This window comes from Macadamia integrifolia, unplaced genomic scaffold, assembly GCF_013358625.1.
Source record: "Macadamia integrifolia cultivar HAES 741 unplaced genomic scaffold, SCU_Mint_v3 scaffold2154, whole genome shotgun sequence".
NCBI lineage: Eukaryota > Viridiplantae > Streptophyta > Magnoliopsida > Proteales > Proteaceae > Macadamia > Macadamia integrifolia.
This window is the reverse complement of record NW_024868544.1, coordinates 222,956-248,058: the sequence shown is the minus strand read 5'-3', so window position 1 is coordinate 248,058 and position 25,103 is coordinate 222,956. Positions and strand designations below refer to the sequence as shown.

Below are 25,103 nucleotides of genomic sequence, written 5' to 3'. Positions count from 1 at the left end.
CTTGAAGAGTATATTTGAAAATATTAATACCTAGGAGGGTACTTGTGAACCCCAGAGAGAAGGTAAATTGTTTCATTTCTTCGGCCGCCAGCAAGGGTTGCAACTACTTAGCTGGAACCCGAATAGCAGCCAAATATTTTTCGATATCTAATTTGAACAAGAATCTCCAAGGGAGGACACTGCTGTGCATTTCTCCAAATATGCCACAATACGCTAGCCATTAAAGCATCTCTCTAATGTCTGCTGATCATGTTTTTCTCCAAGAACAACTTCCAAATGAAGGATAGAACTGGATGGGCTGCTAGTATTATCAATCAAGGAAAATGTGTCTTACTTCATCCCGATTACATGATGATAGGGAAACGCATTAAAGTCACAACTAGGAGCATTCCCTATAGGATGAAGCAAGCCAGTGGTGACGGATAGGAAGTAAACAAGATTTGGAGCGATGTTTATGAGTTGAAAACCCTACTTTCTAACAACAATACCAAATCGTGGCCTTGGAGCATCAGACCTCTTTTCTTGAATGTTTATAACATTTTGTTCAAAACCCATTTTTGTCTCAGACCTACAAACAAATTGGTACATTTATTAAGGAATCTAGCCACAATGGCCATAAACAAATAGTTACATATTAAGAAGTCTAACCAGAAAGTTGATCTTTTTAGTCTTTTCAATTAATATTTTTTTTTTTTTCTGCATAGTCAGGAGGCCACTAGTGTTGAACCAAAGGAACATTCCAACTCTTTGAAGCATGACTATTAATAAAACCTGCCACTGTTTTGGGGCCTAAGATATGGAGGGGAAAAGGGCAAAAGGAGCTAAAGAGGAATCCAATCTTCAAGCTAAGAAAGTAGAAACCCTTAACAAGTAAATCCCTTCCATTACTATCCCTAAGAAGCGTTAGAATTACAGGTAGCTTGAAGAAAATAGCAGTTTGGGAAAAAATGACTGATTTCGTCTCCCATTCTCTCTCCTCCAGACCATTTGGATCAATCTCGCCCCTTCTTTTTTATTCAAAAGAAAATTATTTATTATCAACATTAATATTATTTCATATATATTTTTTACTTTTTTTTTAGATTCAGATTTATATTCATTTGATAATTAATCACTGCCTAATCACTTAGCCCTTACACCAACTCAAGGGCCAGTGAAAATGTCCTATGTCCTATGTCTGGGCATAGAGCCATAAGACCAATCAGCTTTCTTTTCCCATAATATAAATATGCCAAATTGTCATCATTCTCCCAATGTTCCAAGTTCTAACCTAATTATACCAGAATTTTGTAGAATAGAAGGCAATTAGAAAATGTCTTCCCATCTTCCTGCTGGGAGAACATATAACTAGTTCAAAGATAATCTATCTAGGAAGAAGTGAGCAACTATATTAGTCACAAGAAGAATATTCATAGGTAGCATGTCAGTAGCTATTAAAAATTGAGAGACAAGACATTTTCACCAACAAAATTTTGTGCTTTGAAGAACTGAGTCCAATTTTGTTGGTAATTAGATCCCAAGGTCCCCTCCCCACATGTCAAATTTTAACTCAATCAGACTTTACCAAGAGGCTAACAGAACTCATAACTGCACAGTATGCAAGCGCACTATATCAAGGGCTCATTTGATAACATTTCTACCGTTTTTTAAAACAGAAACGGCAAAAACATAAATTTCCATTTTTAGAAATAGAAACGTAATTGAAGATATTTGATAAGTCATGTTTCTGAAAGTTGATAGTAACTAACGAAAGAATGGTCACAAGTCGTTTTCAGAAATGGCGAAACAAATTATACTTGTTTCGCCTAGGTCATTTCTTGAACCATAAATAAGTAGAAATTTCTATTTCTGAAAACAAGTGAAACGAAACAGTTTTATCAAACGCTTTTTGTTCCATTTCTACCATTTTGGACACAGAAACGACAAAAACGCATTTCTTGAAACGTAATCAAACGGGCCCCAAGTAATCAAGCAACAACGATTAGCCTACATATTCAAACATCATATAAGATGATGCATCAGCAGTCCCAAATTATGAATAAAAAATTGTAGAAGGGGAGGAGACATGGGGCACCCTGAGAAGATATAGTACCATCAATTGAAGTTTTCAACTTTGTACATAAACTACTTCCATCATTCAACAAACAAGTCTCACCATGATGCCATGAAGGTCAAAGCAAATCAAGAGAGCCATTGCAGGCCAACTTATGCAAAACGGAACGTAAACCTACTATGTTGTTCATGTTCATACTTTGACAGCATAACTGAAGTCCAAACGAGACTGAACTCTGGTTCTGCACTTCTTGGTTACTTTTTTTTTCTCTCTGTTTTGCATGCTTTATAAAACCAAGTGCTAAGATTGGCGTGCAGCTGACAATGTTCTCTTTAATGTGTTGCCAATTTCTTGAGGTGCTGAAAGGTGCGCTGTTTAATCCACTGTCGATCATATGGAAGGTAAGCCTGAACAGAATGATCATAGCTGCAACCCAGAATGGAACAACAGAAACATCAGATGGCCAAGAACCAGAAAGATAGTATGACACTGTGCATGGTGGACGTAGCCCGTATGAAAAGTATAAAATACCTCCAACCTCTTCCCCAACCCCCAACCCCAAAAAGAAAACAGTTGGCCAAAAGGGGAAGTCAACTCAAAGTGATCAGCATCCCCTTCAAAACCTAATTCACTACTATGGTAATCAAATTGGTTGATACAGGGCATCCTCCATCTAGCACCACCTGTCTGGCTGTACAATTGAAAAACTGTAGCTTATACCCTATACTTCAACCTTACGCTTCCCAACGGAAGAGAGTTTCCTAAAGGGTAGTAACAGGCAACAAATGAGGAAAAAAAAAATTAGAATCGTTGAGTTAGTGAGACATACACTAGTGCACTCAAGTCTGCAAGGCCATCAATGAAATTGTAGAGATCTGCAATATCGTAAGTGATGTTCCCAGTTGCTGGGTAGAGATCCTTAAGCTTTCTTTCATATAGCGCACAAATACCTATCCATGAAACAATAAATGTAAGAATAATAATCATCAATACGAGATATGGATGTTTGAAATTGCCAAGCCAGTCATACAATATAATTCAACAATTGAACATAGTTTTTAAGGCGCTGCTAAGGCATCACCTTACTAGCGCCTTGACGTTGATGCGGTCTAGAGATGGTAAGGCAGTGCTCCGCCTTATGTGAAGTGGCGCCTTATGGTTTTTTTTTTTAAACACATTTTAAAATTACTTGATGAAGATTCCAAATATAGATTTTTTATTGGTAGGGGTATGCTTTTGTTAACACTTGAGATGTATGAGATCAGCTTTACTCCACCAAAAAAAAACAAAACAAAAACACTATTCACAAACAGGGTTTGGATTTTGTCAAGGGTTTTAAGAAAGGGCTTTGAGAAGGAATCAAGGAACAAGGAAGAACCACTAACCCAAGCGACCATTTTGCTCCGGCAGCGGTGAATTTCATTCTTTTTTTACAGGAGTAGAAATATAGTGGATGACCTTACGGCTTAAGCACTCATTTTGGCATCATAGAGGTAAGTATAATAAATACTTGTATTTTTTATGTCTTCTTTTCTTTATATTTATAATTTTATTTCATAATTATGTATTTATATTATATGTTAATATGATTGATGATTAATGATTGATGATTGATGATTGATGATTGATGACTGATGAAGATGAACTTAGTTTATTCACTTTATTGATTTGTTTTCTTGATGAATATCTTACACTAGTATGAATATGAACCTTTAATATTTATTTAACATATGAGTAATAGGATTCAACTAGGATTTGAACCAAATAGATTGGTTTTATAAAAAAAATTACACAAGAACGCTTTAGTCAATAAGGCAACGCTTTATGCTCGCCTTATCGCTAAGGCGCTCCGAAAGACCTTCAAACGCCTCCGTCGCCTTACTGTTCGGATGCATAATCCCACATCGCTCAGCGAGGCCGCCCACCGCGACTATATCAGTCCCTGGGCACCTTCCCTGGATAACCGGTTTTGAAGGGGAGTGACGGGTCAACCCAGAGTTAATTAAGAATCCAATCCCATGGAGCATATACTTTCTTTTCTTGCATAATTTTAAATCAAATCCCCAACAACACATCCTTCCAGGCTATGTTTGGATGGTTTCACTTTACCCCGCCAGGCAACCTAACACAACCTCACTAAAAATGACTACAAGAACTTTCCTTTCGGGGCTCTTTCAAATTTGATCGCTCTAACTATGTCCATTGATCTTCAAGAGTGAATATCCAGCATCAAGTTAATCAATCTCCTAGATCGTTACTTGATCTAAGAGTCTACCAAGAACAAAAGTTTATTCCCTTAAGAAGCAACATAATTGCAGCGATCAGAAGATTTGGTCACAAAAAGAGGACTAAAGAAAGTAAGAGGTAAGGAAACATGCCTTTCAGCCCTGTTAGGACTAAATAATACACCATGTCGTCCTAGATCGCCGAAAAGTTGCTGTTGAAATTAAATTATTCAAGCGAAACAAGGATATAAGGGATCAGATCGAGCATGGCTGATACAGTAGATATTTCTGAATCGTGGAGGGGATAAACAGGGGAGATCAGTTGCATTGAGTGGTACTGGTTTGATCTTGAGTTAACTTGGAAAATATGGTCGATACGATTATGATCCCTAAATCCATGAGCAGAAGGCACAACTTCTTATAGTTCACTTTCATTTGAGTAAAGTCAGTCTGATATAGATTAATAACCAAAAAAATGTTTGTTTTATTAGGAATAAGCCTAGGGTTGGGTTCCATACATGTTGGGCCTTTGATCCCATGTGTTTTAAGTGTAATAGACCACTTTTATAGGTCTGAAAGGGGGGCTCTAAGGATGCATATGGGATTACTAGTTAGTTTCCATTTTCATTAGTTTTCTTTTTAGTTGGGTTTGATTTAAGTTATATTTGTTTCCTTAAGAGTCAAGTCATTAGTAATTAGTTTCCTTTTTCAACTAGTTTCTAATTTCAGATTTAGTAACTATTGTATTAGGAGAATATTTGGTTTCCTTTTTTAAGACCCTTCTATTTTGTAATTCTCTTCCCCATCAACATTATGAATAAAGAAAAGAAGGCTCCTAAAACTGAGATGATTTTGATAAAAAAAAAAATTAATGATGCTGCTATTGTCCTCTCCATGAAGATTTGTCTTGTGTTTGATCAAGGCTGATGGAATTGGTGTTTGGTCCAATTGACTCTCTGCGGTGTGAAGCCCGAGAGGTTCTTCTTCTTCTTTCCACCTCTCTAAGATCTACTGCTGCTGCAACTTTCGGCTGTTCTGATCAGACATTCTCAAGTTATTTAAAATCTTTTTTTTTTTTGGTAGTGGGTTATAGACATAGATCAGAACCGATAGGGTAATTCTATTCCCTTTTGTTCTTGAGAATATTATTCTGGTTAGGCTTTGTTTGGGACTTATTTCTGTGCCTGAATTAGTCCTAGTTGTTGGTTTCTATTCTGACTTAATAGAGGCAAGATTTGGGCATTGAGTTCTGATTTTCTGAGAATCAATTCTTCCTTTATTCTGGCATGTTGATTGCTACCTATTTGTGGGTAATTGCTGGTTGTTCTTTGATTAAAAGTTCCTGCAGTTGACACTTGGTTAGTTCACCTACCCTAGTCTACATTACAGTCAGCATACGCTTTTCATGTATATATATATATATATGATACGCATTTACTAAGATATTTCCTTTGGAAGATGTGATGTAGTTCAAAGAAAGAATAGAAGAGGGACCAGCAAACCTAGCCATTGAGCAGCCCAGTTGGGCACTCCCTTGTGGATGAGCTTGGTCCTTAAGCCCATCAGTAAGCCCTTTAAGAAGTCCATGTCTAAGGGGTATTCAAGGATTAAAGTATCGCCGTATCGGTCGGCCAAAATTAAGATATGTATCAGAGGGTATCATATCGTATCGGAGATACACTAAGATAAGCTAAAGATACGTACATAAATGGATAGGAAACACTTTTTTAAACACTTTTGCATAAAAAAATTGTTAAAAAAAACTATTGATAATATGTATTATGCATAAACATTAAATTGAGGGCATCGCACTAAGAATGCAAGGTTTGTAGTTGTCCCATAAATGTAAAATCCTTGTTCCCAAACTTGATTTCCACTTTAGTTAGAGAGAAATATGGCTGGGATCAACTTTGGAACAAAAACCCCTCAAAAAATCATGTTTTTTTTCTTGAAAAATTACCCATCTTGGCCATTATATAACCATAGCGCACTATATCAATACATACCGATACGTACTGATACTCACCGATACATACCGAAACGTACATTTCACTACGATTTTATATTTTTCGTAGAGTATTGGTATGTATCGTATCGTATCAGTGCATATCGGTATGTATCGTAGGATATATATCGATACGAGAGAATTTTAAAAATTCCATGTATCGTATCGGTGTGTACCGTATCGGTCGGCTAAATTTAAGAAACATATCAGAGGGTATTGTATCGGTATCGAAGATACTTTAAACCCTGAGTATTTACTAGCTTCTAATTTTTTATTTTGCTACAAATAGGTTAGTTTCTATTTCTATTTTCAGATGTTTACTGTAAATAGGATCCACTACATATTTGGACCTTTTATTTTATAGTTTCTATTTTCTTCACAGTTATTCTTGGCGATGCCCAGGCATTAAGGCGGTACGGGTAGGCTAAAGCAATCATGTACTTTATGGGTTTTATGTAAGGCAACGCCTTATGATGCCTTACGACCAAGGAGGATGCCTTTTTATGTTTTTATTTGTTAATTATTATACTTTTTTTAATGAATTACCACAGATTCCATATCTTCTATTGTGATTGGCATGTCTACGGGAATTCTGTACAGTTGAGAACTATGGGATCAAGTCTATATAAAGTCAAAAAACACACATTGGTTAAATAAATCACAAATCACAAATCCTTTTGGCTGTTTTCTTCTTCGTTTAGGAGAACCAAGGCACCAGTGTTCCTTCCTCCGTCGATTCCAGCTCCAACGAGTCTTCCTAAAGCCATTCTGACTATGGCAAGGTACTCCCCCCCCCCCAGTTCTATTAGATCTCTTTCTCTTTTGCTTCTTCTTCTTCTTCTTTTTTCAAGTTCTCTGCTACCAAACAAAGCCATTTCTCTTTCTCTTAGGTTTTTTTCTTCTATCTTATTCTTTTCTTTTCTTTCTTTTTATTTTTTATTTTTTTTTCAGCTCTCTGTTACCCGAAGGGAGATCTCTTTCTCTTCTGTTTTCAATTCTCTGTTACCGAACAGAGCCATATCTCTTTCTATTCTATTTAGTTTAATATTATCTGCGACTTTGTCAGTGAAGGCAGAGACATTGGAATGAAAGTTAGCAACAGTGGTGATGTTTCTTCAATGAGATCAAAACCTGTCTCCTTTATAATTCAAATTTGCATTTGTCTTCTCTATTCACATGTATTTTAGGGGTTGTTTTTCATGCATATGGAAATTTGGCCAGAAAAATGTTCTCTTTTTTTCCCTTCTATGTTCTATAGAGGTAAGCATAATAAATACTTATATATTTTAACAGCATTTTTTTTCTTTATATTTATAATTTTGTTTCATAACTATATTATATGTTATAATGAAGATGAACGCAGATAGTTTATTGACTTTATAGATTTGTTTTTCTGATGAATATCTTGCATTAGTATGAATCTTTAACTTTTATTTAGCATATAAGTAGAATTACATAATTTTTAACATGTTATTTGTGCCAAATAAAATGGTTACATAAAAAAAAAAACACTAGAAGCTTTATTTGATAAGGCGATGCATTATGCCCGCTCTATCGCCAAAGCGCTTCGAAAGACCCTCATGCCTCGGTCGCCTTTCTACCTTCATAACTATGATTTTCATGCCTTCCATTTAAAAATTAGATACTACTCTTTATAATGTAAGAGCCTTAGAGAACAAGGCCATGATTTTGTGATGTGGATCCAGGTTCCAAAATCGAAATCAGATCGCTTATGGGCCTATCCAAATCATAGGTTTTAAGGCACTGCTAAGGTGTCGCCTTACCAACGCCTTGGCGCTGATGTGGTTTAGAGATGGTAAGGCAGTGCTCCGCCTTACATGAAGTGGCACCTTATCGGTTTTTTTTTTTTTTTTTTGAAAAACACATTTTAAAATTACTTGATAAAGATTCCAAATATAGATTTTTTATTGGTAGATGTATGGTTTTGTTAACACTTGAGATGTATAGGTTCAGTTTTACTCCACCAAAAATAATCAAAACAAACAAAACAAAAACACGATTCACAAACAGGGTTTGGATTTTGTCAAGGGTTTTAAGAAAGAGCTGAGAAGGAATCAAGGAACAAGGAAGAACCACTGATCCAGACGATCATTTTGCTCCAGCAACGGCAAGCTTGCTCCGACAACAGTGAGCTTCATTCTTCTTTGACAGGAGTAGAAATACAGTGGATGACATTAGGGCTTAGACACTCATTTTGGCATCATAGAGGTAAATATAATAAATACTTGTATTTTTTATTTCTTTTCTTTATATTTATAATTTTGTTTCATAATTATGTATTTATATTATATGTTAATATGTTATGATGATTGATGATTGATGATTGATGATTGATGATTGATGAAGATGAACTTAGTTTATTCACTTTATTGATTTGTTTTCTTGATGAATATCTTACATTAGTATGAATATGAATCTCTAATATTTATTTCACATATGAGTAATAAGATTCAACTAGGATTTGAGCCAAATAAATTGGTTTTATAAAAAAAATTACACAGGAACGCTTTAATCAATAAGGCGACGATTTATTCCCGCCTTATCTCTAAGGCGCTCCAAAAGACCCTCAAACGCCTCCGTCGCCTTATCGCCTTAAAAACTATGATCCAAATAGTAAATACCCAAATTACAAGAGAGAATGGCAAATCTGTAATTATACTTAAAGTTTTAAATCAAAGTGGTAGAATCGTAATTTCAGGAACCTTCACTTAGAAGTAGAAAGAGTAACAAAGATGGGTTAAGTATAGAAAAAGGGTATTCTTGGAATCAAATTTAAAATAAGGACAAAACACACTAAGTGGAAAAAAGAGGGGTAATTCTGGAAAAAGGGAACCAACTTTATGAGGTTGTCTTCAATCTCACGACAGCCAAACCAGAGGCGGAACCCAACAGCAGAACGAGAGGAAGAACTCCATCTTTGGCCGGCTGGACTTGAGATTTCAGTCGAGGGCTTATGTATGCTCTAATGGTTCCAATATTCAGCAACCAATGGAGATATACCCCCTGAAATCAGACCTGGACGGTGGTTTTAGCTGGCCTGAGTTGCAATCGTTGTTTCTCACAATAGCGGTGATCTTTGAAGATGAAACCCAATGGGTAGGTACGCCTACAGTTGTAGAACGTATACCCAAAATATTAAGCACAATAGTTTAGGGGTGAAGAAACCATCAAATCTGGCTTGGCTCAATCAGGTAAATAGGCAGTAACAGAGAAAGAGATACGATATTCAAAGCATCAAGAGTAATAAAAGAAAGAAGAAGATATAGAGATAAGAGAGAGAGGAAACTTACACAGAGAGGGCGGGGGAAGGAGGTGGTCACACAATCACAACCCAGACCCAGATGTCAGGTGAGGGTACAACCCTCACAGGCATTGAACAAACAATCGACAAATACCAATAAAACATCCATAACAAACTTCATCAATACAAATCTCAAACCGAATAACCACTCATTATCATAAATCTCAAGTACTCCCATTGGTGGCAATCTAAGGTATGTCCCAATTAAATTTCTAAATCCATATTATTAGAGTTTACCTCTAATTGTCTTCACTGCATCCATCTAAGAAAACAAAAATAACAACTAATAAAGAAATCTATGAGTCGCCCTCGAATTCTACTCCAAGCATACTTCCATCTCAAATTCTCAATTATCTATCATGTTAAAATAATGGATTAAGCCCAACAGCCCAGCAAGTGGAAAATAGTAAGAGCATAACACAAAGCAAACAATCAAACAAAAAACGATGGTTAAAACAAACAGTTTGGTTTCTGAAATCATATTTTTAATAAAACACGGTCATTTGAAAATATCTATTTTTATCACACTTTAGCCGGCACCAAGGGAAATAAGCTGCCACCACCCATAATACGTGAGGGAACTCGGCCCCCCACAATCACGCTGTCGTCACCACTCTGTGACTAGATATACACCACTGTGCATAGTGGGTATAAGTCCCGTGGCTCAACGGCACACCCCTCTCTAGTCCGGTACGGAGTAGTCTATTTACTCTCACATTTTCTCTTCACACTTTCACAAAATCACCTTTACACAAAATCACCTTTCATAAAATCACTTTCTTTAAGAACACACACATGTGAAAACAAAGGTAAAATCTCCAAGTAAGAATTAACATTAATACACATCCTACATTAATATTCATCTTCATCAAATATTAATGACCTCCATGAACTCATGTTACGCATAAACACAATTCAAACAAGCATAGGTCAACACATCTCAACAATACAAGCATACCAACCATCACATCATACAATCAAACCACACACATGAGGTGAAATCCCACTATAATCCACTTACCTCAGCCTCCATATCTCCTAGTTCCACTCTCTGAGCTCTAAATGCTCAAGTTAATCACAACCTATAATTAGCTATGCCTCCTATTAATCTTCTAGTTCAAAACTAATTCAAATACCTTACTTTCCCTCCAAAAGTCAACAAAAGTCAATAGTCAACCCTCTCAGACGGAGGTCAAAATCTGGGAATCAATCCCCCATGACACATATTATCACCCTTCAGAAGATAACAGTGATCAATTACGTTATTTAGGAATAATTAGAAAAGTTCTATTCTCAAGGTGTAATTTTCAAATTTCAGCAAATTTGAAATTACTCTCAATCTGTCGGTCAAATACATCCCCTAGGACAGCTCTACTAACACCCAAAGTATGCCCAAAAGTTAATGGTTGGATTTAAAGTAATTAGGGAAATACTAGTTTAGGTCTCCCAATTTTTCCCAATTTCACGGGTTTTAAGTAACACGCAAACCAAGAGTCAAATCCTCTCCCAGAGTGGATCGATTCTCACTCTATGGGAGGGGAACCTATGATCAAAATATGGGCCTCAACCCATGGCTAGATTTGAAAAGACTCAAAAATCAAGATTTGGTCAAGAATAGACATTTTTAAAGATCCAACCACGAATCGATGTTAGGGACCTTCGTTGGCCCCAAATTACAGCCGATTACCCCCCTAGGTACAACATAAAAACTCTAAAATCTTATCTAAAACCGACCAGTATTGGGTCCCAAAGAAAACCCTAACATTATTGGGTCCCAAATCCCACGATTTGGGTCCAAGAATGAAGAATTTTATATTTGGATCCGAAGAAAAGAATCCCACATATCGACTTGGGTCTCATATTGGGTCCCAAAAAGAATATTATATTTGGGTCCCAACTCCCAAGTAAAGAATTCTATATAAAGATTTCTAGATTACTCGATTAGTTTTATTTGGGTCCCATATTGGGTCCCAAGTGAATCATTGAATTAATCACTTAGAATCAAAGTTAAACCCAAAGTTTTGGGGTAGAAACCAACAACTATTAGGAATTAGCAAATGCAACCCAATTTAAGAACCTGAATCCTGTCATCAAGAATCATAAATTAATGCAAATTTTGAGTTGCCTGATGTTGTAAATCAAAACAAGATGGAAGATCAATCAAAGTAAGTCCAGCAGCCTGCCTCTCCAATTGAAGTGCAGATTACAGCCAAGAATCCCCAAGAAAAGGTAAATCTTGATTCTCTCTCCTCTTTCTCCTCCCTTTCTTTCTTTCTTTCTTTCTCTCTCTCTCTCTTTCTTTCTTGCTTTCTTTCTCTCCTACGATCCTTTTTCTCTCCCTCTTCCTTTTCTTTTATAGCTCACAATCCCCTTTTTCCTACTCCCTCTCAGTCACAACTCTCTCCCTCCTCACTAACGGACTCCTCTCTCTCCCCCCCCCTCCCCTTCTCTCTCTCTCTCTCTCTCTCCTCTCTCATGTCTCTCTTCCACCCCTCCTCCCACGTTTTGTTTAATTAGGGTGGGGACCACAAGCAATTCAAAACAAAAGAAAAAGAAAGAATCTTTTAAATAAACCCACCCCCTTAACTTACTACTAACAAGATTTGGACCTAAGACCTCTAGTTAGATACCAACCACTAGGCTAACCCCCTTTAGCTATAAACTAGGCCCACAAGTCAAGTTATTTAAATTATAACATACACATCAGTCCCTAAATATCCCATTTCCCAAACAGGCCCTCCAAGTTTAGGGGAAAAAAAAAACTACAACAACGACAACTACTAAGTTATAATTTTGGGGCAATTACACACACGACCATCGTTATGCACCTACCTAGAACCATAGACACTAATTCAATCCTTTCTTCAAATCTAGCCCAATGAATTTGGTTACAATCCTGTTTATAAGAAAACCAAATTAAAACTTCTTAATCAAAATCTAAAACCGAAATAAAATAAAATCTTCATCTCCTAATTACTTCCTAAAACCTAGACTAATAAAATTAGAAACATAATAAAATATCAAATTGATAATTCCCTACTTGTCTAATAACTACCCAAACTAAAAAAAAATACATTTTCCCAAATAAAATAAATCTTAAAAGATCCTACTACCTTTGATTCCAAATTGTATCCAGTACATCTCCATTTGGATACCCATACGGGTTTGGATTGGTCCAAGGCTGTGCACCTGCATCAACTCCCCCGATGCTCAAAAAAACTCAACCACGAGTTTTAAAGGAGGATCAGCACCACTCAACCAGCATCCACGATCATCGTCTTAGATGGGGCAACGATCCAACACATCACACGATCAACCATTATGATCTCCTAATGGTCATCAGTCAACGACATCCCTTTGATTGGAATCTGATCATGGGGCTGCACAACTGAAATCGGACCATAGATCAGCTCTTTAACTACAACCTTGATCAGACCATTCAGTTCATCTTGATTATCACCTCCAGAATCAACCTCCTCTGTCACCATTGACACGGCATCTGAGCTTCTATCTCGCGTAACACTCTATCATAGGTGCGATTGATATTAGTACTTAGACCTTGAAATTCTGATTGGATTGCCATTGTTTCTTCCTTATATTGCTTCCAACACCTATCCGTAAGGACAATCAATCCACAGTCAAATGCCATCAGAAATCGGAGTTTTCGACTCTAACACCACTTGATGCGGATCCAAATCCCAAAACCGGAATCGGATTGCTTATGGGCCCATCAAAATAGTAAGGCTATGTATGGTAACATTCTTTGAAATCAATTCTGTTGTTTTTCCCTTTTCTTTAACAGAAATGGGGTGAAAACTGTATGGTATGGTTGGTCTGATTTTCATTTTTTTTTTTTTTTTTTAATATGAACCGGGTACTTTGCATGCTTTTGAGTCTCACATTTGAAACACAAAATAGGTGCTCTGAACTCTCAGAATTGATTCTGAGCAAAAATCGGAGAACAGTGGGTGTTTTAAGTGACGAGGGGTATAAGTGGTATTTTCCACTTAAAACATAAACTTTCCCTAGAACCGTTGAATGATCTTCTTCAATCACACAACCCTAGCCTCAAACTTCAGGAACCAGAAAGCGACGAAGGAAGCAAGTGAAATCAAGCAAGGCCTTACTCTAATGAATTCGAGCTCCATTTCAGGCTTTTCAAGTATGGACGTCGAGGGTGCCGATTCTGATGGATTTATGGCGCAAAAAAGTGAGATGGGTTTCTTTAAGGAGGGAAACGAGATAGGTTTTTGGTAATTCGATTGAGCTGCAGAGATTTTCTGTGTTTGAAGGATAGAGAGGTGAAATGCAATTGCAAGGCAGGGGCAGCCATTTTCCTTCTCTGAATTCCTTTTTCTCTATTCTTTTCTCTCAAACTCTCTAGCATTTGTGAAAATGGTCTTAATTAGAGGCTTAGAGCAGAGAAGGGTTGTTTCGTCCTTAACATATAAAATTTGTGTGTTCAGAAGACGAATCTTAGCTGCTTCGTTATCCTTTTGGGGTTAATGATATGGGATGTGTTTGTTTCTGGAGAGGGTAATTAATTTCGTCCTTCTGGTTGTGTGATTGTTCAATGCTGGTTTTCTAAAACACTTGCAGATTGCAAGTTCAGAATCTTTTCTGATTTTGAGATTAAAATATGAAATCCAACCTAAACTTGAACACCATCTTATCTAATCAGATAAGAAACTGTAGGTTACAGTACATGGTAATATGAAATCTGTTTAGGAATTTATCTACACGGAAATTAGTATTGATGTCCTATTATGTTTCTTCCAGCCCCCTATTGTGGTAGCTATTGTGGTAATAACGAATGAACATTTTACAACACTAGAGCCATATAAGTAAGGTGATGCAGAATTGAGACTGAACCGGGTTGACCCTTCGGGCAATCTCAATCGAGACGAACCAGAATTAATTTGACTTTTGGGATTAGTAGAATATCTTAGGATTTACTTTATTTAGGAAATAATGAATTATTTTATTTGGGAAAATATGTAATCTTTTATTTTTGGGTAGTTCTTAGTCAATTGGGGAGTTACCTGTTTGAGTTTATTTTTTTCTAATTTCATTAGTTAGAATTTAGGAAGTAATTAGAAGTTGCTAATTTTAGTTTTAGATTTTAATTAGGAAAGTTTTAAATTCAATTTATTATATAAAGGCATGTAACCCTAGGTATTACACAGATTTGGAATGATGAATTGAATTGAAGGTTTTTAGTACCGGGTATGGTGCAAGACGTGTGACCCCTTTGCCACCCTATTCTTCTCTTCTCCCCTGTAACTATGAGTTCACTCAAGGATTTCTTCCTTTTCTCTACAGACCCTCCATCATAAGGTCATTTCTCAATATGGAGCAGAGAGCAGACTAGTCCACCCTTTATATTTTGATACAAGATAGTTGTTAAAAGTGTAAGATCCATGGTTTTGAAAACTATTTTAGCCGCAACTATCATTTATTCTATCCATAGTTGTCACGGCGTCAAATCAATCCTAGGAGGTGGAAGGGTGGCTAATCGATTTGGTGATGAATCGCCCATTATGGAGTTGCCATGGCGGTCAAATCGCCCATGTGTCATTTTTTATTTTCCCTATTTTCAAAATTTATTTAGTATGCTACTTTTTTGTTTCTCCTATTTTCTAAAGTTATTTAGCATGCTACAAGCCTACAATATATATCCTGTAACATAAAAAACCAACATTAAGCAACATCAAATCATCAAAAATCAACATAGCCCTATCAAAATCACCCTGCATTTTAGAAAAAATCGACCGCTTAGTGAATCAGGCGTGACCTGGCATCCATGGCGGTGCCATAGCAATGCCTATCAGCCAATGGCGACCGCCATTTGTGAGTCACATAAATTGTAGCACTGCTATGAACTTCTTTTTCCGCCAGGACGTCAAATCGCCGCCTTGGCGACGCCCAGGCGACACCATGACAACCATGATTCTATCATGGTTTTATCTAAAAGTTCATGGCTTTGAGTTGACCGCTATCTAAGCTGAGAAACAAGATCCTTTTGAATATCCTATCCCCCGTCAAAACTCAAACCTATGAGCAGATTGAACATGTAGTAAGTACAGAGTTTGCCTTGAGAAACCATTTATATTGAGGGGAGGAATGACTATGTAGTATTTGTTCCACTTGCACCCTCTTGTTGAAGGATAGTGAAGAGATAGATAGTCATTGCCTTAAGAAGATCAGTAATCGTAATAAGAATGATGGAGAATGGTGTAGGTGGCATTTTATGTAATTACTGGTTTCACAACAAAAACGATTATGTTAAGTGTGAACCATACAAGTTTTTGTTTCTTCCTAGTTACAGAAACGTGTTTTTTTTTTAAGCGTTACCATACAGCATTTAAGGTGTAGAATCACTCCAAAAACACAAAAAAACCTATGCCTGACCCTGAATCAGTTTTTTAAAATAGAAACATAACCATACAAAGCCCAAATACCCAAATTACAAGAGAGAATGGCAAATTTGTAATTATTCTCAAGTTTTAGATCAAAGTGGCAGAATCGTAATTTGAGGAACCTCCATTTAGAAGTAGCAAAAGTAACAAAGATGGGTTGTATATGGCTAAAATGTATTCTTGGATTCAAAATTGAATTCAAAACATACTAAGTGGAAAAAAGAGGGGTAATTCTGGAAATATGAAGTAAGAATTAAAGGAACCCACTTTATGAGGTTGTCTTCAACCTCACGACAGCCAAACCAGAGGCGGAACCCAGCAGAAGAACAAAAGCAAGAACTCCTTCATCTTTGGTCGGCTGGACTTGAGATTTCAGTCGAAGGCTTATGTATGCTCTAATGGTTGCAATATTCAGCAACCTAGGGTGATGCCCCTGAAATCAGATCTGGGCAGTGGTTTTAGCTGGCCTGAGTTGCAGGTGTTGTTTCTCACAACAGGGGTGATCTTTGAAGACGAAACCCAAAAGGGTAGTACGCCTACAGTTGCAGAATGTATACCCCGAATATTAAGCACAATAGATCAGGGGTGAAGAAACCATTGAATCTGATTTTGGCTCAGTCAGGTAAATAGGAAGTGACAGGGAAAGAGATACGATATTCAAAGCACCAAGAGTAATAGAAGAAAGAAAGGAAGATGAATAGATAAGAGAGAGGAAGCTCGCGCAGAGGGGATGGGGGTAGAAGCTGGTCACACGACAATGGTTATGCACCTACCTGGCACCATAGACTCTCATTTAATCCTTTCTTCAAATCTTGCCCAATGAAATGGGTTACAAGCCTATTTATAAGAAAACCAAATTAAAAAATTCTTAATCAAAATCTAAGACTTCTCCATTACCTAATTACTTCCTAAAACCTAGACAAATAAAATTAGAAACACAATAAAATATCAAATTAGTAATTCCCTACTTGTCTAATAACTACCCAAATAAAAAATAAATAAATAAAAAATTACATAACTTTCCCAAATAAAATAAATCCTAAATGATCCTACTAGCTTTGATTCCAATTTGGATCCAGTTCATCTCCATCTAAATACCCATACGTGTTTTGATCATTCCAAGGCTGTGCACCTGCATCATTTTGATTAATGAATGAAGCTTGGTTTTCACCATGGTTTCTACGAGGAACAATTGAGAGGTGTGAAACCCTTGTGGTTAGTGAAAGAACGACAAAGGACTCATTCTTTGATGCAGCTGGGCGATGGGTTTAGAAGGGATATCTTTGATTTGGTTTCCTTATTCACTTTCCTTTTTAGACTTAGAATTAATTTGGTAGAGGTTTTAATTCAGTTTCTATCTAGGTTAGTTTCCATTTTTACATTGTTATTTGCCTTTATATTGATGTAACCCCAATGAAAAATTCAGAGTTTTGGAGAATTAGAACTTGATAATTTTGGGTGAGAACCATGGCTGCCGTGGGTGATTCCCTTCTTTCCCCTTTCTAACAATTTCTCTCTATCCCTGATCTTCTCTCCTCTCTATTTCTCCTTCTCCTTCTCTTCCTACTATTCTGTTCTACCTAACCTGCAATACCGAAACCTAACTTGAGAGAAAGAGTTCATCGATCTCCTGTACCTTCCATCTGTTCATCTTCATATTTTGGGCGTAGATAGTCACACCATAATCGACCCTAGCCATTGAGCTTCAGGCCTCAAGTGTTCTCCTGTTGTGAGAAATCAACTCAAAGCCAAATCTGATTCTGCAACGTGCGCCAGGTTTGATTGTGGCAGCGTAGTTCCAGTCTTAGATCCTCCATTTGAACATTAGTTGCCTGGATTCAACTCAGTTAGGAAAAGTGATCCTATTCCCAAGTTTTCACGAGATTTTGAACTACCGCTGGGCTGTTGGATCGATTTCAAGGTTTGGTTCTTTCCGCCCTGTTTTCTATTTATTGCGGAGAAGAAGACAAATTCTTCAAATTACAAAAGGACCCCCTGGCTGGACCTTATTTCAGTTTATACCCTTTCTTCTTTAATTTCTAGGACAGCCCACTCTTTAAACTTTTAATTCCAGAAAACCCCTCTTCTCCTAATTTTCTATTTCAGTTTGATCCTAGTATGTATTACAATCTCTTTTAGTGCTTGGGTTGTTTCTGAAATTACAAGATTGCCACTCAACAATTAAATTGATAAAAACCAGCCTACAGTCGAGCTGGTCTACAACCACCCTTGCTCTAGTAAACCTTTCGAGCCTCCGCTTTCTGCTGAGCCCCAACGACAAACGAACCTACGGGCAGGCATTCTCAGGGAGTAGCCCACTTCTTCAAACACTTCCTAGCACTTTGCACCCCACATGGTTGTTCATCAGAGGCACTTTTCACGAGCTCCCTAGGCAGACATTGCATAAAATCTACCTGGTTGACTGAAGCAGGGATATCCCTCAGCTTGACTGTAAGGGCAAGGAAAGTTAGTTCCCTACTCTTCTGGAAGGGCTAGTGTCGCATATCAAAGAGGTGAAATTCGGGCAAGACAACACAGCCTTTCTAATGATGAGTCAATAGTTCAGCATTCCCTAAAGTAAAGCTGGACGTCATCCTGTAGCAGTAGCCAATCTGCTACTATTAGGCTTCACAGGAAATCTCCTAGCATGGTGGGAAGGATTACCAGATGCAGTCAAGTCTTTAATACAATATTCTCACAAGAAAGATAGGTCTCAACAGGAACCTACTTCTGAATTCTTTTGGACAGCCAATAGAGCCTTTTCCTTTCTTCGCTATGTAAATAGAGCGCTGGAATAAGTGCCAAACCCTCAACAAAAGAATGGATTAAGGTGAAATAGTATTATTCTCAGGAGACGCTAGGCTTCGGAATTTATCAATTATCTTTTTTTTTTCGTAACACTCGTTCTTGTTTGATCTCCTGCCATTAGAACACCAGAATATTCGTCCTTTTGGGAAAATCAATTTAATTGTTGAGTGGCAATCTTATAATTTTAGAAACAACCCAAGCACTAAAAGAGATTGAAATAGATACCAGGATCAAACTGAAATAGAAAATTAGGAGAAGAGGGGTTTTCTGGAATTAAAAGTATAAAGAGTGGGCTGCCTTGGAAATTAAAGAGGAAAGGGTATAAACTGAAATAAGGTCCATCCAGGAGGTCCTTTTGTAATTTGAAGAATTTGTCTTCTTCTTCTCCACGATAAATAGAAACCAGGGCGGAAAGAACCAAACCTTGAAATCGATCCAACAGCCTAGCGGTAGTTCAAAATCTCACGAAAACTTGGGAATAGGATCGCTTTTCCTAACCGAGTTGAATCCAGGCAACCAATGTTCAAACAAAGGATATGAAACTGGAACTACGCTGCCACAATCAAACCTGGCGCACGTTGCAGAACCAGATTTGGCTTCGAGTTGATTTCTCACAACAGGAGAACACTTAAGGCCTGAAGCTCAAGCGCTAGGGTCGATTATGGTGTTACTATCTATGCCCAAAATATGAAGATGAACAGATGGAAGGTACGGGAGATCGATGAACTCTCTCTCAAGTTAGGTTTCAGTATTGCAGGTTAGGTAGAACAGAATAGTAGTAAGAGAAGGTGAAGGAGAAATAGAGAGGAGAGAAATTAGGGACAGAGAGAAATTGTTAGAAAGAGGAAAGAAGGGAATCAGCCACGGCAGCCATGGTTCGCACCCAAAATTATTAAGTTCTAATTCTCCAAAATTCTGAATTCTTCATTGGGGTCACATCAATATAAAGGAACAATGTAAAAATTGAAACTAACCTAGATAGAAACTGAATTAAAACCTCTACCAAACTAATTCTAAGTCTAAAAAGGAAAGTAAATACGGAAACCAAATCAAAGATATCCCTTCTAAACCCATCGCCCAACTGCATCAGGACCTCGTCGCCAATTCGGTGGAGATGCACAACTAGATTGTATGGAAGTCGATTGTCTACCTACTTTAATTGGTGGAATGAGTTTGAGTGGAGGGAGTGGGCAATGGCATGCCCCTTCATTTACTGGAGAGAGCACCTGGTTGGAGTATCATGGACCTTATAGTCAATTTCACTGGGATAGGGCATAGATCTGGTTCATCCATTCCTATTACTGACTATGGCTCCCAGACCCAATCACATGGTGGTGGCTTTGTGGACAGTTTATTCTCATACCTAGCTCAGCCGTACATGTTGCAGGAAGCATCAGTTGACAATAGCTCAATGGCGGGTTTTTCTTCTTCATACTATGGTAGTGATACATACCCTCGGATAGGTTACCTTCAGTATGTAGATGACTCAATTTTTTTGGCAGTTGTGGAGGACTACGTTCGATTCTTGTCTCAGACTATGACGTGGCATGAATTTGTGGTGCAGTCAAAGGAAAATACACATCGACTCCATCGTGCTGGGGCATGGAATCCAGCCAGGCCGTCATAGTTCTTTCCAGTAGATACTAGATAATCATTATGAATTTATGATTAGTGTTGTGTAACTAATATATTTAGGACTTGGGACATTACTCTAGTACTCTAAAGTTAATTAATGTTGATGTATGTTTTTTATCATGGCTTAGATACATTATTTATTGGTATTACTATCATATTACATCTTGTTCTACTAATGAAGCAGGTAAATTATCCAGATCAATAGCAGTTGCCGCCAAACAAGGGTGCAACTCTAAAACACCATCATATTCTAATATTTTTACAATTTTAAGTCCTAAGCATGTTTATTAACCTTAAAACAAACTACCCAACAAGTTTCAGGTCATAATATGGCCATTTGACCACCGAAACAATCTACCGACTCAAAAAAAATACATCAACTCACCGAGATCTCGGTATTTCGATGGTCCTGAAACCACTGAAATACCAAAACGAGACGGGATCTTGAACCTTGCCACGAACTCGGCCTCCCCCTGAACCTCGAGCTCTACCAGGAAAACAAGCACAATGGCTACGACCATAACTATATGAAATAAAGGTTGAATTATCCTTAGAAGAGGATAGTTCAGATTTGACTAGGGAGGAAGACGCATTATGTTGAATCTGAAAAAAAGCCTAATTCATAGATGGTATCTTCTCACTTACAAAAGCATGGCTTTTAACTAGCTATAAGTCAATATCTAAACCAAATAAAAATTTGACTACAAGAAACTGCATGTTGATATTTTAAGACTGAGGTCAGTCAACAAAGGTTAGTACAAATTAAGCTCCTCCCGCAAGCAAGCCCTTGAGTGCACTATCAGCCACTAACTTACCATGTTTGAAGGAGAAATTTTTTGTTTATATAAATATCGTACACTCAAGACATGTTTTAATTTGAGAGAAACTTTCTTTGAGATCGTTCCAAACACCTTTAGAAGTGGTGTGGAACACAACATTGGCTGCAACAAACGGCTCTATACTACTACAGAGCTATACAAGGAGAATATCATTCTCGCTCATCCATTTTTTATACTCCTTAAGTCTAGGGTTGGAAAATCATGGAGTGAATAATCCATCTTACACTTCCCATTGATAAATACTTTCATCGCTTGTGCCCACAATAACAATTGGTCTACATCAAGGATCTGCTTTAAGCCCTTATTTATTTGCGTTTATCATGGATGATTTAACTAGGAACATTCAAGACAAGGTTCTGTGGTGCATGCTACTTGCTGATGAAATTGTTTTGGTGGATGAGACAAAAGTTGGGATTAAATATAATTTAGAGCTATGGAGAGAAGCCTTGGAATCAAGATGTTTTAAACTAAGTAGAATGAAGACGGAGTATATGATGTGTAACTTTAGTCACACTACGATGGATAATGAAATAGTGAAGATGGAGGAGAGAGAATTATTGCAAATTGATAATTTTAAGTATCTAAGGTCAATCACAAATAAAGAAGGTGATATAGAGAATGATGTTTCATAGAGGATTAAAATGGGATGGATGAAGTGAAGAGATGTGCTTGGGGTGTTATGTGACCGATGAATTCCTTTAAATCTTAAAGGAAAGTTCTATAGGACAGTCGTTAGACCAACTATGATGTACGAGGCAAAATCCTGGGCAATTAAGAAGTGTTATATCGATAAGTTATGTGTGGCAAATATGAGGATGTTGAGAAGGATGTGTGGAAAAACTAGGAAGGATAAAGTAAGGAATGATCATATTAGGGCAGACTTGGGAGTTACTCAACTCATGATACGCTCCAAGAAAACCATTTGAGGTGGTATGACCATGTTCAACAAAGGTCTGGGGATGCGCCAATAAGGAAGAGTGATCTGGTTCAAAGTAAAGGAGCTAAAAGATCTAGGGGCAAGCTTAAAATGACCATAAGAGAAGTACTGAGGAAAGACATGCATAGTTTAGATCTTGTCCCAAGCATGACCTTAAAATATATCCAATTGAAGGGCTAGAATCCATGTAGCTGACCCCATTTAGGTGAGTATTTACCCTTTTTTTACGTCTTTTTCTTTTGCTGCCTTCGCTCGGATCCATGTAGGCGACCCCATTTAGTTGGGATAAGGCTAAATTGTTGTTGATGTTGTTGTTGCCCACAGTAAATAATTTGAGGTACTACTAAGCTTGATGGATGAAATTTGAATGTTGATAGTCTACCAAAGGTTTTGAATCACCCAAACATATATGAAGAAAGAACCAGAAGCAAATGTCCAATAAGTGATCACATAAAGAGCAAGGACAGCAATCCAACAGCAGATAAATAAAGAAAGTAGATTAACGAGCAGCAATAGCACCAATAATGAATCAAATCTGGTCAGACATAGTAGTTCAATAGAAAATATAAACCCCATAATATTACAATGATCTAACAGAGAGATAAAATCCAGCAGCCAAATAATTCAATTCTAAATCATAAACCCAGCATTTGGGAGAAAGATCAAGATGTCAGATTGACACCAAACTAGGAGCGAAAGACCCTATTGGAGGGATTTTATCAGTCCTAAAATATAAGCAAAATCAGATGGACAAATTCCCAGAGAGGGGGGGCTCTCGATCTGTCCAAAACACTAGAAAAGTAGGAGTACCGCAAGGGTCTTTGGACTTCAATAACCATAAGAAAAACAATACCAGTAGAGAGGAAACCTGAAGGAATTACTGCTGTAATATTCTTCATGTGATTGAAATCTTTGATGTAGATTCATCTTCACGGTGATCAATGCAGTTATATAATGGATATGGCAGAATAGGTTGTTGCAAACCACAAAGAAAGCCCTAAGGGAATATCAAAACAGAGATTGAAGAAGAGGGACTGATTAGAAGAGTTCTGATACCATGTAACAATGTAGGATCTACAAAACCAGTCCCTATGTGGTCAGAGAGAGAGAGAGAGAAAGGAGAAAACCCAAGGCTCACGGTAGGATTCAGAATGATTCTACCATGACCTAGATCCACATACATATAACATAACAAATGTACAATTACTAGTAAGGACACTAATATAATTACATCTAAACCCTCCCAATAAAATATACATAACATAAACCCCCCACACACACTATACTGTTTAACAACAAGAATATCTTATGCAATGACTCAAAATTAACTATGTCAGTCCTCAACTATAGAAAACAATAACAGTAAACAGCAACAAAATGGCAGATCATCTTACCAGGCAGGGAGTTGGAAGGCCAGGGTGAACTTCAGGGAATATATTGCAATTTTCAGAGTAGAGGGTATTTCCTCTTTTGGAGGGTAAGGATCCATGGAGCAGAACCCATTTACCTGGGATTTTCTTGACTAGCTGGTGTTGTGCTCTTTTTTTTCCTCTTCTTCTTCTTTTTTTTTTTTTTTTTTTTTTTTTTAATCCATGTAGCCTACTTCATTAAATTGGGATAACGCTGAGTTTTTTGTTCTCAGAGCTGCAGAGATTATCATTATTATTATGAGTTCTAAGATTTAATGTATTGCACTTATCCAGCTGTGCATGTCACTATTATTTGTGACCTGTGCTTTGAACTTTCTATTTCAGTGTAATAAATCACCATAGTTGACTATCATAACAATAACAACAACAACCAGCAAGGTGTGCTGTGTACCATCCATAGAAGATGTGTTAACAGTAAACATTGATATACATCAAGAAATAGCAGAATATACCATCAATTGCTTGACTTATGGATTCATAATCCATAAACGTTCTAGTTGACCGGTTTTGAGAAGTCTGCATCAGAATAATTGTATGCTTGTTCGCCTGCACATGACAGGAAATGGTAAATTGCTTGGTACATTAGCAAATTACAACAATCTCTATATGCTTATAAATTCAATATCACTCACAAAAAGAAATCACAAGCATCGGCTTACTATGGGCTGCAATACACTATTTGATTGGGAAAAAAACACCCTATTTCTATTGTTTTCAAATAAACACAAGAAGAAAGTACTGCTAGCAGCAATCTAGCATGAAAAGATAATAAAGAAGACATAAAATCATGTGTGATTGATGATACTAAAGTATCAGCAATTACTTTAAGTTTAATTTTCTGTATTCAAATGGTACCCACTACAATTCAAGAAAGAAATTTCCACCAGCATAGAGCCGAGTGGTGTAAAGAAAGAAATTTCCATCTGGGCAAAGCGGACTTCGCCTTTACTAGTATTTACAAATGCTCAGAAAAACCCCTGATTTTCCCCAGATGGGGTGTCTACAAGATTCAAGAGTTGTCCCCTAGCCATGGTGTTTTCTATCCTAGGAGACGGCTCGAAATCTAACATAAAAACCAGAAAATAATCAGAACTGATGAAAGAAAACCACTTACCATGAACTCTCGAACCTGTCTTTCTTCGTTTTTATCTAATTTCTGTCGATTCAATCCGTTGAAGTTGAAACAAATACCGTTCTGATGTCAAGCTCGCTCTCTCTCTCTCTCTCTCTCTCTCTACCGGCGTATTCTCGCTTTTCACAATTTTTCTCGAGGTAAATTTAGTTACATGACATTGAGGTCCCGGAGAGATTTCTCAATTTATTTATGGGAAAGGGAAGGCTGCGCTCTTGTGCTGCTATTGCGCCAGGACAAAGACCAATGGAAGGTCACGTGAAGGTATCTTGAGTAAAAAGGACGGGTAACGCAGTCT

General features: G+C 37.3%; 1 protein-coding gene across 1 annotated transcript; it reads right to left on the bottom strand.

Moving 5' to 3' along the window:
- Positions 1-2,076: 2,076 nt before the first annotated feature.
- Positions 2,077-24,975, bottom strand: LOC122065927 (enhancer of rudimentary homolog). The gene is made up of 4 exons (XM_042629752.1): positions 24,788-24,975; positions 24,126-24,219; positions 2,883-3,003; positions 2,077-2,479 (listed from the first exon to the last, which is right to left on the bottom strand). The coding sequence occupies exons 1-4, from the start codon at positions 24,788-24,790 to the stop codon at positions 2,386-2,388; spliced, it is 312 nt and encodes a 103-aa protein (XP_042485686.1). The 5' UTR covers positions 24,791-24,975; the 3' UTR covers positions 2,077-2,385.
- Positions 24,976-25,103: the final 128 nt, after the last annotated feature.